This window comes from Chiloscyllium punctatum, chromosome 15, assembly GCF_047496795.1.
Source record: "Chiloscyllium punctatum isolate Juve2018m chromosome 15, sChiPun1.3, whole genome shotgun sequence".
NCBI classification, from domain to species: domain Eukaryota; kingdom Metazoa; phylum Chordata; class Chondrichthyes; order Orectolobiformes; family Hemiscylliidae; genus Chiloscyllium; species Chiloscyllium punctatum.
In genome coordinates, this window is record NC_092753.1 from 103,825,780 (window position 1) to 103,839,520 (window position 13,741).

At 50.1% G+C, this 13,741-nt stretch overlaps 1 protein-coding gene across 1 annotated transcript in view; it reads left to right on the forward strand.

Moving 5' to 3' along the window:
- Nucleotides 1-9,485: 9,485 nt before the first annotated feature.
- Nucleotides 9,486-13,741, forward strand: part of trappc10 (trafficking protein particle complex subunit 10) — a 108,268-nt gene continuing 104,012 nt past the window's right edge. Inside the window, exon 1 of the mRNA XM_072585855.1 lies at nt 9,486-9,557. Within this exon, the coding sequence (XP_072441956.1) occupies nt 9,533-9,557 (25 nt within the window). The 5' untranslated portion in view covers nt 9,486-9,532. The remainder of the gene's footprint in view (nt 9,558-13,741) is intronic.

The following is a 13,741-nucleotide window of genomic DNA, read 5'->3' on the forward strand; positions in this document are numbered from 1 at the left end:
GGTGCTAGGAACGATCACTTAACTGGAAGCAGTCACAATCCACTCCACCAGACCACCACACAACTCAAATGTAAGAAACCTGTGAGGAAGGAATCTTTGAAGGTTGCCACTCAGGTGGATAGAGTTTGTAAGAAGGCCTATGGAGTATTATCGTTATTAGCAGAGGGATTGAATTCAAGAGTCGTGAAGTGATGTTGCAGCTGTACAGGACTTTGGTGAGGCCACAGTTGGACTACTGTGTGCAGTTCTGGTCGCCTCACTTTAGGAAAGATGTGGAAGCTTTGGAGAGGGTGCAGAGAAGATTTACCAGGATGTTGCCTGGAATGGAGAGTATGTCGTACGAGGATAGGTTGAGAGTTCTCGGCCTTTTCTCGTTGGAACGGCGAAGGATAAGGGGTGACTTGATAGAGGTTTATAAGATAATCAGGGGAATAGATAGAGTAGACAGTCAGAAACTTTTTCCCCGGGTACAACAGAGTGTTACAAGGGGACATAAATTTAAGGTGAAGGGTGGAAGGTATAGGGGAGATGTCAGGGGTGGGTTCTTTACCCAGAGAGTGGTGGGGGCATGGAATGCGCTGCCTGTGGGAGTGGTAGAATCAGAATCATTGGCGACCTTTAAGCGGCATTTGGATGGGTACATGGATGGGTGCTTAATCTAGGTTAGAAGTTCGGCACAACATCGTGGGCTGAGGGGCCTGTTCTGTGCTGTATTGTTCTATGTTCTATGTTCTATGAAGTGCGCCGGCCTGCAAGTAAGACCCCGACAATGTGGTTTCAAGATCCCCCTTCCTAGCTTACCCCGAGCAAATGTACAATCTCTGGAGAACAAGATGGACAAACTCAGATCACAGCTCAGCTTCCAGCAGGAGCTCCAGGACTGCTCTGCACACTGCTTCACAGAAACCTGGCTCAACCACCCATTCCTGACTGCACACTTCTGGCAGTTGGTTTTTCTATCCATCGTATGGACTGTACAACATCCTTGGATAAGACAAAGGGCAGAGGGGTTTGCTTTTTAATCAACAACTTGTGGTGCATGGACATTGCAACCCTGGGCAGCCATTGCTTCCCAAACCTTGAATTCCTCACCATCAAATGCCACCCCTTCTATCTACCATGGGAATTTCCCACTGCTATACTAACTGCTGTATAGATACTGCCACAAGCGAAGTTTGAGGAAGCTCTTGGATGTGCTGTACTCCACCACTAACACCCAGCAGACGGAACACCCCGAGGCCCTGGTTATTGTGACTGGCGATCTAAGATTGGCCTCGGGGTGTTCCATCTGATTGGGCCGGGTTCAAACAGTCTGCAGGTACCTTGGACGAGTACGTCACCACCGTCACAGACTTTATCAGCAAGTGTGTGGAGGACCGTATACCAAGGGAGTCAATCTGGGTGTTCCCCAACAGGAAACATATATATAGAACATAGAACAAATCCTGGATGAATCAGGACATACAGAACCTGCTAAAAACCAGACGTGAGACCTTCAGATCAGGAGAGCCACTCAAATATAAGGAATCCAAGTATGACCTTCGCAGAGACATTAGGACAACCAAGGACCAATACCGATCCAAACTAGAGACCCAGACAGACACCTGACGACTAGGGCAAGGACTGAATGACATCACAGGTTCTAAAAAGAGACAGTGCAAGATAGCAGACAATGACACAGCCCTCCCAGATCATCTCAACGCCTTCTATGCTCACTTTGAGCGGAATTTCGGCGGACAGGTAACACCTATTCTGACATGTCCTGACGAACCTATCCCAACAGTCACTGCATCAGAGGTCAGATCTGTTTTCCTTCATGTGAATCCAAGGAAAGCAATGGGACCAGATGGAGCACCAGGCCGTACACTCAGAGCATGCACAGATCAACTGGTAAAGGTCTTCACAGACATCTTCAACCTCTCCCTGCAGCAGGCCACTGTCCCTGCCTGTTTCACGAGGGCCAACATCATCCCTGTGCCTAAGAATGTCTCAATGACTCCTGCCCAGTGGCCCTAACTTCAGTGGTCATGAAGTGATTTGAAAGGCTGGTCATGGTATTAATAAACTCCCCACTACTCTTGACACACTCCAATTTGCCTATTGGACCAACAGATCCATGTCTGATGCCATATCACTTGTCTTTTACTCCTCCCTAGAACATCTGGACACCAAGAACAGCTACGTAAGAATCCTACTCATTGACTACAGTTCAGCCTTCAACACTATTATCCCCTCAAGACTGATTACTAAACTTAGTGATCTCAGACTAAGCTCCACTCTCTGCAACTGGATCCTTAGTTTCCTTACCCACAGGCCACAATTAGTGAAGATTGGGGACAATATTTCATCCTCACTAACACTCAACACTGGAGGCCCCCAGGGGTGTGTACTCAGCCCCCTACTGTACTCACTGTATACCCATGACTGCGTCGCCAAATACCAGACTAATGCCATTTACAAGTTCACTGATGACACCACCATAGTCAGTCGAATCTCAGATGGCGACGAAACAGACTAAAGATGGGAGGTGGAAGACATGGAAAAATGGTGAACTGAGAACAACCTAGCTCTCAACGCCAGCAAAACCAAGGAACCCATTATTGACTTTTGGTGGGATGTTACTCATGCCCCCCCACACATTAACAGCACAGAGGGGGAATGAGTGGAGAGTGTCAAGCTCTTGGGAGTGGTCATCCTCAACAAACTTTCTTAGACTCTTCATGTGGATGCACAGGTTACGTCTCTTCTTCCTTAGACAGCTGAGGAAATTTGCCATGACGGCGAATACCCTCGCCAACTTTTATAGGTGCGCCATCGAGAGCATTCTGTCTGGATGTATCACTACCTGGTATGGCAACTGTACCATTCAAGATCGGAGACAGTTACAGAGAGTGGTGAACTCGGCCCGGACAATCACAAAGGCCAACCTCCCATCTATAGAATCCATCTACCAGGCCCGCTCTCAAGGAAAGGCCACCAGCATTCTCACATATCCCACCCTGGCAATGCTTTTCTATAACCTCTACCATCGGGGAACACACGCACCAGCTGGTTTTGAAACAGTTTCTACCCTACTGTTTTTAGAATACTGAATGGACTCTCAAACTTTTAACATTCGCCTGTACCTGTGTTTTTGTTTTTGCCACTGTTTATCTGCTATTTACTTATCTATGCTTCTTAACTCTATGATCGGCCTGCATTGCTCGCAAGACAAAACTTTTCACTGTGCCTCGGTACACGTGACAATAAATTCAATTCAATTCAATACAATATTGACCAGGCTTTGCTGCATCTGAACATAGACTGCTTCAGTATCTGAGGAGTCGTGACTGGTAGAACATAGAACACTACAGCGCAGTACAGGCCCTTCGGCCTTCGATGTTGTGCCGCCCTGTCGAACCAATCTGAAGCCCATCTAACCTACACTATTCCATTCTCGTCCGTATGCCTATCCAAATGACCATTTAAATGCCTGTAAAATTGGTGAGTCTACTCCTGTTGCAGGCAGTGAGTTCCACGCCCCTACTACTCTGAGTAAAGAAACTACCTCTGACATCTGTCCCATATCTATCACCCCTCAATTTAAAGCTATGCTCCCTTGTGCTAACCATCACCATCCGAGGAAAAAGGCTCTTACTGTCTACCCTATCTAGCCCTCTGATTATCTGATGTGTCTCAATTAACTCAGCTCTCAACCTTCTTCTCTCTAATGAAAACAGCCTCATGTCCCTGGTGTTGATCATTGTGCAATCATCAGAGAACATCCCCATTTCTGACTTTATGATGGAGGGAAGATCATTGATGAAGCAGAAGATGGTTGGGTCTAGGCCACTACCATGAGGAACTCCTGCAGAGATGTCCTGCAGCTGAGATTAATGACCTCCAACAATCATGACCATCTTCCTGTGTGCCAAGTATGACTCTAACCAGCGGAGAGTTTGCCCCTGATTCCCATTGATTCCAGTTTTGCTCGGGCTCCTTGATGCCACACTCAGTCAGATGTGGACTTGATGTCTAGAGCTTTACAGTATCCAGTGCTTCCAATCATTTCTTGATGCTGGTGACCACGGAGGAGGCCGAGACGGATCATCCATTTGGCAATTCTGGCTGAGGATTGCTGCGAAAGCTTCAGCTATATTTTTTGGTTGGAGGGTTCCTAGGCAGAAGATGAGGCGCTCTTCCTCTAGCCATCGTGTTGCTATGGCCTGGCGATGGAGGAGTCCAAGGACCTGCATGTCCTTGGTGGAGTAGCAGTAGTTAACTTTGGCCATCAGGAAAAAAAGGGACTGTTGCTGGGAGGAGCTGAACAGTTCTGAATGAGAAATGATTCAAAAGCTGTCATGTGAACTTACACTGAAGTGATTCACAAGAGCAAGGAGCAAAACAGGGCATTCAGCCCATTGAATCTGTATTACCATTCAATGAGAACATGCCGGCCTGTTCCCTGTAACTTTTCAGTACATTCCGGATGAAAAATGTCCCAGTCTCAGTATTGACCAGATGGAATGATCCAGCCTTGATGACCCTTGGCTTCACTCTGCCTCAGCATCGCTACAGGTTATTGAGGGGGTCACTGTGAGATTACTGAGAGGTTCCTGAATACTGTGAGGTTCCTGAGAGGATACTGAGGGTTTTTTTACAGATTAGATTACCTTCAGTGTGGAAACAAGTCCACACCAACCCTCCAAAGGCAACCCACGCAGACCCAATCCCCTACATTTCCCTCTGACTAATCCACCTTAACACTATGGGCAATTTACCATGGCCAATTCACCTGACCTGCACATCCTTGGATTGTGGGAGGAAACTGGAGCACCTGGAGGAAACCCACGCAGACACGGAGAATGTGCAATCTCCACACAGAGAGTTACCTGAGGCAGGAATCGAACCCGGGTCCCTGGCGCTGTGAGGCAGCAGTGCTAACCACCGAGCCACCGTCCTGCCCATACTGAGTTACTGAGAGATTCCTGAGGAGTTACTGAGGGTTTACTGAGGGGTTATTGAGGGCTTACTGAGGGGTTAACTGAGAAGTTACTGAGGGGTTACTGAGGGGTTTCTGAGGAGTTACTGAGGGGTTCCTGAGGAGTTACTGAGGAGTTAACTGAGAAGTTACTGAGGGGGTTCCTGAGGAGTTACTGTGGGGTTACTGAGGAGTTATTGAGGGCTTACTGAGGGGTTAACTGAGAAGTTACTGAGGGGTTACTGAGGGGTTATTGAGGGGTTACTGAGGGGTTTCTCAGGAGTTACTGAGGGGTTCCTGAGGAGTTACTGAGGGGTTATTGAGGGGTTACTGAACAGTAACTGAGGGGTTCCTGAGGGGTTATTGAGGAGTTACTAAACAGTAACTGAGGGGTTCCTGAGGGGTTATTGAGGAGTTACTGACGGGTTCCTGAGGAGATACAGAGGGGTTAATGAAGAGTTACTGAGGGGTTTCTGAGGCGTTACCGAGGGGTTACTGAGCAGTAACTGAGGAGTTACTGAGCGGTTATTGAGGAGTTACTGAGGGGTTATTGAGGGGTTACTGAGGGGTTCCTGAGGAGTTACTGAGGGGTTACTGAACAGTAACTGAGGGGTTCCTGAGGGGTTATTGAGGAGTTACTGAACAGTAACTGAGGGGTTCCTGAGGGGTTATTGAGGAGTTACTGAACAGTAACTAAGGGGTTCCTGAGGGGTTATTGAGGAGTTACTGAACAGTAACTGAGGGGTTCCTGAGGGGTTATTGAGGAGTTACTGACGGGTTCCTGAGGAGTTACAGAGGGGTTAATGAGGAGTTATTGAGGGGTTACTGAGCAGTAACTGAGGAGTTACTGAGGGGTTATTGAGGGGTTACTGAGGGGTTATTGAGGGGTTATTGAGGGGTTACTGAGGGGTTTCTCAGGAGTTACTGAGGGGTTCCTGAGGAGTTACTGAGGGGTTTCTCAGGAGTTACTGAGGAGTTACTGAGGGGTTACTGAGGGGTTATTGAGGAGTTACTGAACAGTAACTGAGGGGTTCCTGAGGGGTTATTGAGGAGTTACTGACGGGTTCCTGAGGAGATACAGAGGGGTTACTGAGGGGTTTCTGAGGAGTTACTGAGGGGTTTCTGAGGAGTTACTGAGGGGTTATTGAGGAGTTACTGAGGGGTTTCTGAGGAGTTACTGAGGGGTTCCTGAGGAGTTACTGAGGGGTTATTGAGGAGTTACTGAGGGGTTTCTGAGGAGTTACTGAGGGGTTCCTGAGGGGTTCCTGAGGAGTTTCTGAGGGGTTACTGAGGGGTTACTGAGGGGTTGCTGAGGAGTTACTGAGGGGTTTCTGAGGAGTTCCTGAGGGGTTCCTTTGGAGTTACTGAGGAGTTACTGAGGGGCTTCTGAGGGGTTACTGAGGGGTTACTGAGGAGTTACTGAGGGGTTACTGAGGAGTTACTGAGGGGTTTCTGAGGGGTTACTGAGGGGTTTCTGAGGAGTTTCTGAGGAGTTACTGAGGGGTTTCTGAGGAGTTACTGAGGAGTTACTGAGGAGTTTCTGAGGAGTTACTGAGGGGTTTCTGAGGAGTTACTGAGGGGTTTCTGAGGAGTTACTGAGGGGTTACTGAGGGGTTTCTGAGGAGTTTCTGAGGGGTTACTGAGGGGTTACTGAGGGGTTACTGAGGAGTTACTGAGGGGTTACTGAGGGGTTTCTGAGGAGTTTCTGAGGGGTTTCTGAGGGGTTACTGAGGGGTTACTGAGGGGTTACTGAGGAGTTACTGAGGGGTTACTGAGGGGTTTCTGAGGAGTTCTGAGGGGTTACTGAGGGGTTACTGAGGAGTTTCTGAGGGGTTTCTGAGGAGTTACTGAGGGGTTTCTGAGGAGTTTCTGAGGGGTTACTGAGGAGTTTCTGAGGGGTTACTGAGGGGTTACTGAGGGGTTACTGAGGAGTTTCTGAGGGGTTTCTGAGGAGTTACTGAGAGGTTTCTGAGGGGTTTCTGAGGAGTTCTGAGGGGTTACTGAGGGGTTACTGAGGAGTTTCTGAGGGGTTTCTGAGTAGTTACTGAGGGGTTTCTGAGGAGTTACTGAGAGGTTTCTGAGGAGTTACTGAGGGGTTACTGAGGGGTTTCTGAGGAGTTACTGAGGGGTTACTGAGAGGTTTCTGAGGGGTTTCTGAGGAGTTCTGAGGGGTTACTGAGGGGTTACTGAGGAGTTTCTGAGGAGTTACTGAGAGGTTTCTGAGGGGTTTCTGAGGAGTTCTGAGGGGTTACTGAGGAGTTACTGAGGAGTTTCTGAGGGGTTTCTGAGGAGTTACTGAGGGGTTTCTGAGGAGTTACTGAGAGGTTTCTGAGGAGTTACTGAGGAGTTTCTGAGGGGTTTCTGAGGAGTTACTGAGGGGTTTCTGAGGAGTTACTGAGGAGTTTCTGAGGGGTTTCTGAGGAGTTACTGAGGGGTTTCTGAGGGGTTTCTGAGGAGTTACTGAGGGGTTTCTGAGGAGTTACTGAGGAGTTTCTGAGGGGTTTCTGAGGAGTTACTGAGGGGTTTCTGAGGAGTTACTGAGGAGTTTCTGAGGGGTTTCTGAGGAGTTACTGAGGGGTTTCTGAGGAGTTACTGAGGGGTTACTGAGGGGTTTCTGAGGAGTTACTGAGGGGTTACTGAGGAGTTACTGAGGGGTTTCTGAGGAGTTACTGAGGAGTTTCTGAGGGGTTTCTGAGGGGTTTCTGAGGAGTTACTGAGGAGTTACTGAGGAGTTTCTGAGGAGTTACTGAGGGGTTTCTGAGGAGTTACTGAGGGGTTTCTGAGGAGTTACTGAGGAGTTTCTGAGGGGTTTCTGAGGAGTTACTGAGGAGTTTCTGAGGAGTTACTGAGGAGTTTCTGAGGAGTTACTGAGGGGTTTCTGAGGAGTTACTGAGGAGTTACTGAGGGGTTACTGAGGAGTTACTGAGGGGTTTCTGAGGAGTTACTGAGGGGTTACTGAGGAGTTACTGAGGGGTTACTGAGGAGTTACTGAGGGGTTTCTGAGGGGTTACTGAGGGGTTTCTGAGGAGTTTCTGAGGAGTTACTGAGGGGTTTCTGAGGAGTTACTGAGGAGTTTCTGAGGAGTTGCTGAGGAGTTTCTGAGGAGTTACTGAGGGGTTTCTGAGGAGTTACTGAGGGGTTTCTGAGGAGTTACTGAGGGGTTACTGAGGGGTTTCTGAGGAGTTTCTGAGGGGTTACTGAGGGGTTACTGAGGGGTTACTGAGGAGTTACTGAGGGGTTACTGAGGGGTTTCTGAGGAGTTTCTGAGGGGTTACTGAGGGGTTACTGAGGGGTTACTGAGGAGTTACTGAGGGGTTACTGAGGGGTTTCTGAGGAGTTCTGAGGGGTTACTGAGGGGTTACTGAGGAGTTTCTGAGGGGTTTCTGAGGAGTTACTGAGGGGTTTCTGAGGAGTTTCTGAGGGGTTACTGAGGAGTTTCTGAGGGGTTACTGAGGGGTTACTGAGGAGTTTCTGAGGGGTTTCTGAGGAGTTACTGAGAGGTTTCTGAGGGGTTTCTGAGGAGTTCTGAGGGGTTACTGAGGGGTTACTGAGGAGTTTCTGAGGGGTTTCTGAGTAGTTACTGAGGGGTTTCTGAGGAGTTACTGAGAGGTTTCTGAGGAGTTACTGAGGGGTTACTGAGGGGTTTCTGAGGAGTTACTGAGGGGTTACTGAGAGGTTTCTGAGGGGTTTCTGAGGAGTTCTGAGGGGTTACTGAGGGGTTACTGAGGAGTTTCTGAGGAGTTACTGAGAGGTTTCTGAGGGGTTTCTGAGGAGTTCTGAGGGGTTACTGAGGAGTTTCTGAGGAGTTTCTGAGGGGTTTCTGAGGAGTTACTGAGGGGTTTCTGAGGAGTTACTGAGGGGTTACTGAGGGGTTTCTGAGGAGTTACTGAGGGGTTTCTGAGTGGTTACTGAGGGGTTTCTGAGGAGTTACTGAGGGGTTTCTGAGTGGTTACTGAGGGGTTTCTGAGGAGTTACTGAGGGGTTTCTGAGGGGTTTCTGAGGAGTTACTGAGGGGTTTCTGAGGGGTTACTGAGGGGTTCCAGAGCAGTTACTGAGGAGTTACTGAGGGGTTTCTGAGGAGTTACTGAGGGGTTTCTGAGTGGTTACTGAGGAGTTACTGAGGGGTTTCTGAGGAGTTACTGAGGGGTTTCTGAGGAGTTACTGAGGGGTTTCTGAGTGGTTACTGAGGAGTTACTGAGGGGTTTCTGAGGAGTTACTGAGGGGTTTCTGAGGAGTTACTGAGGGGTTACTGAGGGGTTTCTGAGGAGTTACTGAGGGGTTTCTGAGGAGTTACTGAGGGGTTTCTGAGGGGTTTCTGAGGAGTTACTGAGGGGTTTCTGAGGAGTTACTGAGGGGTTTCTGAGGAGTTACTGAGGGGTTACTGAGGGGTTTCTGAGGAGTTACTGAGGGGTTTCTGAGTGGTTACTGAGGGGTTTCTGAGGAGTTACTGAGGAGTTAGTGATGGGACACAAGCCCCTTTAAGAGATTAAAAGGCGAGGTCACGATGACGTCTAGCGAACCGGAAGCGGAAGTGTGCTGCTGGCGGATGGCGGAGGGACTGTGGCCGGGAGGATGGAGAACCGTCCCCTAGCAACGTGTAAGTGAGAGCGGCAAGACCATAATAACCACTGAGTCCGTCACTGTATAACACTGGGGTACAGTACTGGTGGGGACAGGTCTGTCACTGTATAACACTGGGGTACAGTACTGGTGGGGACAGGTCTGTCCCTGTATAACACTGGGGTACAGTACTGGTGGGGACAGGTCTGTCACTGTATAACACTGGGGTACAGTACTGGTGGGGACAGGTCTGTCCCTGTATAACACTGGGGTACAGTACTGGTGGGGACAGGTCTGTCACTGTATAACACTGGGGTACAGTACTGGTGGGGACAGGTCTGTCAATGTATAACACTGGGGTACAGTACTGGTGGGGACAGGTCTGTCACTGTATAACACTGGGGTACAGTACTGGTGGGGACAGGTCTGTCACTGTATAACACTGGGGTACAGTACTGGTGGGGACAGGTCTGTCACTGTATAACACTGGGGTACAGTACTGGTGGGGACAGGTCTGTCCCTGTATAACACTGGGGTACAGTACTGGTGGGGACAGGTCTGTCACTGTATAACACTGGGGTACAGTACTGGTGGGGACAGGTCTGTCCCTGTATAACACTGGGGTACAGTACTGGTGGGGACAGGTCTGTCACTGTATAACACTGGGGTACAGTACTGGTGGGGACAGGTCTGTCAATGTATAACACTGGGGTACAGTACTGGTGGGGACTGGTCTGTCACTGTATAACACTGGGGTACAGTACTGGTGGGGACAGGTCTGTCACTGTATAACACTGGGGTACAGTACTGGTGGGGACAGGTCTGTCACTGTATAACACTGGGGTACAGTACTGGTGGGGACAGGTCAGGTACTGTATAACACTGGGGTACAGTACTGGTGGGGACAGGTCAGGTACTGTATAACACTGGGGTACAGTACTGGTGGGGACAGGTCTGTCACTGTATAACACTGGGGTACAGTACTGGTGGGGACAGGTCTGTCACTGTATAACACTGGGGTACAGTACTGGTGGGGACAGGTCTGTCACTGTATAACACTGGGGTACAGTACTGGTGGGGACAGGTCTGTCACTGTATAACACTGGGGTACAGTACTGGTGGGGACAGGTCTGTCACTGTATAACACTGGGGTACAGTACTGGTGGGGACAGGTCAGGTACTGTATAACACTGGGGTACAGTACTGGTGGGGACAGGTCTGTCACTGTATAACACTGGGGTACAGTACTGGTGGGGACAGGTCTGTCACTGTATAACACTGGGGTACAGTACTGGTGGGGACAGGTCTGTCACTGTATAACACTGGGGTACAGTACTGGTGGGGACAGGTCTGTCACTGTATAACACTGGGGTACAGTACTGGTGGGGACAGGTCTGTCACTGTATAACACTGGGGTACAGTACTGGTGGGGACAGGTCTGTCACTGTATAACACTGGGGTACAGTACTGGTGGGGACAGGTCTGTCACTGTATAACACTGGGGTACAGTACTGGTGGGGACAGGTCTGTCACTGTATAACACTGGGGTACAGTACTGGTGGGGACAGGTCAGGTACTGTATAACACTGGGGTACAGTACTGGTGGGGACAGGTCTGTCCCTGTGTAACACTGGGGTACAGTACTGGTGGGGACAGGTCTGTCCCTGTGTAACACTGGGGTACAGTACTGGTGGGGACAGGTCTGTCCCTGTATAACACTGGGGTACAGTACTGGTGGGGACAGGTCTGTCACTGTATAACACTGGGGTACAGTACTGGTGGGGACAGGTCTGTCACTGTATAACACTGGGGTACAGTACTGGGTGGGGACAGGTCTGTCCCTGTATAACACTGGGGTACAGTACTGGTGGGGACAGGTCTGTCTCTGTATAACACTGGGGTACAGTACTGGTGGGGACAGGTCTGTCTCTGTATAACACTGGGGTACAGTACTGGTAGGGACAGGTCTGTCTCTGTATAACACTGGGGTACATTACTGGTGGGGACAGGTCTGTCTCTGTATAACACTGGGGTACAGTACTGGTGGGGACAGGTCTGTCCCTGTATACCACTGGGGTACAGTACTGGTGGGGACAGGTCTGTCTCTGTATAACACTGGGGTACAGTACTGGTGGGGTCAGGTCTGTCCCTGTATAACACTGGGGTACAGTACTGGTGGGGACAGGTCTGTCACTGTATAACACTGGGGTACAGTACTGGTGGGGACAAGTCTGTCTCTGTATAACACTGGGGTACAGTACTGGTGGGGTCAGGTCTGTCCCTGTATAACACTGGGGTACAGTACTGGTGGGGACAGGTCTGTCAAAGTGTAACACTGGGGTACAGTACTGGTGGGGACAGGTCTGTCACTGTATAACACTGGGGTACAGTACTGGTGGGGTCAGGTCTGTCCCTGTATAACACTGGGGTACAGTACTGGTGGGGACAGGTCTGTCCCTGTATAACACTGGGGTACAGTACTGGTGGGGACAGGTCTGTCCCTGTATAACACTGGGGTACAGTACTGGTGGGGACAGGTCTGTCCCTGTATAACACTGGGGTACAGTACTGGTGGGGTCAGGTCTGTCTCTGTATAACACTGGGGTACAGTACTGGTGGGGACAGGTCTGTCCCTGTATAACACTGGGGTACAGTACTGGTGGGGTCAGGTCTGTCTCTGTATAACACTGGGGTACAGTACTGGTGGGGACAGGTCTGTCCCTGTATAACACTGGGGTACAGTACTGGTGGGGACAGGTCTGTTACTGTATAACACAGGGGTACAGTACTGGTGGGGTCAGGTCTGTCCCTGTATAACACTGGGGTACAGTACTGGTGGGGTCAGGTCTGTCCCTGTATAACACTGGGGTACATTACTGGTGGGGACAGGTCTGTCAAAGTGTAACACTGGGGTACAGTACTGGTGGGGACAGGTCTGTCCCTGTATAACACTGGGGTACAGTACTGGTGGGGACAGGTCTGTCCCTGTATAACACTGGGGTACAGTACTGGTGGGGACAGGTCTGTCCCTGTATAACACTGGGGTACAGTACTGGTGGGGACAGGTCTGTCTCTGTATAACACTGGGGTACAGTACTGGTGGGGTCAGGTCTGTCTCTGTATAACACTGGGGTACAGTACTGGTGGGGACAGGTCTGTCCCTGTATAACACTGGGGTACAGTACTGGTGGGGTCAGGTCTGTCTCTGTATAACACTGGGGTACAGTACTGGTGGGGTCAGGTCTGTCCCTGTATAACACTGGGGTACAGTACTGGTGGGGACAGGTCTGTCAAAGTGTAACACTGGGGTACAGTACTGGTGGGGACAGGTCTGTCCCTGTATAACACTGGGGTACAGTACTGGTGGGGACAGGTCTGTCCCTGTATAACACTGGGGTACAGTACTGGTGGGGACAGGTCTGTCCCTGTATAACACTGGGGTACAGTACTGGTGGGGACAGGTCTGTCTCTGTATAACACTGGGGTACAGTACTGGTGGGGTCAGGTCTGTCTCTGTATAACACTGGGGTACAGTACTGGTGGGGACAGGTCTGTCCCTGTATAACACTGGGGTACAGTACTGGTGGGGTCAGGTCTGTCTCTGTATAACACTGGGGTACAGTACTGGTGGGGACAGGTCTGTCCCTGTATAACATTGGGGTACAGTACTGGTGGGGACAGGTCTGTTACTGTATAACACAGGGGTACAGTACTGGTGGGGTCAGGTCTGTCCCTGTATAACACTGGGGTACAGTACTGGTGGGGACAGGTCTGTCTCTGTATAACACTGGGGTACAGTACTGGTGGGGACAGGTCTGTCCCTGTATGACACTGGGGTACAGTACTGGTGGGGACAGGTCTGTCCCTGTATTACACTGGGGTACAGTACTGGTGGGGACAGGTCTGTCCCTGTATAACAGTGGGGTACAGTACTGGTGGGGACAGGTCTGTCACTGTATAACACTGGGGTACAGTACTGGTGGGGACAGGTCTGTCACTGTATAACACTGGGGTACAGTACTGGGTGGGGACAGGTCTGTCCCTGTATAACACTGGGGTACAGTACTGGTGGGGACAGGTCTGTCTCTGTATAACACTGGGGTACAGTACTGGTGGGGACAGGTCTGTCTCTGTATAACACTGGGGTACAGTACTGGTGGGGACAGGTCTGTCTCTGTATAACACTGGGGTACAGTACTGGTGGGGACAGGTCAGTCTCTG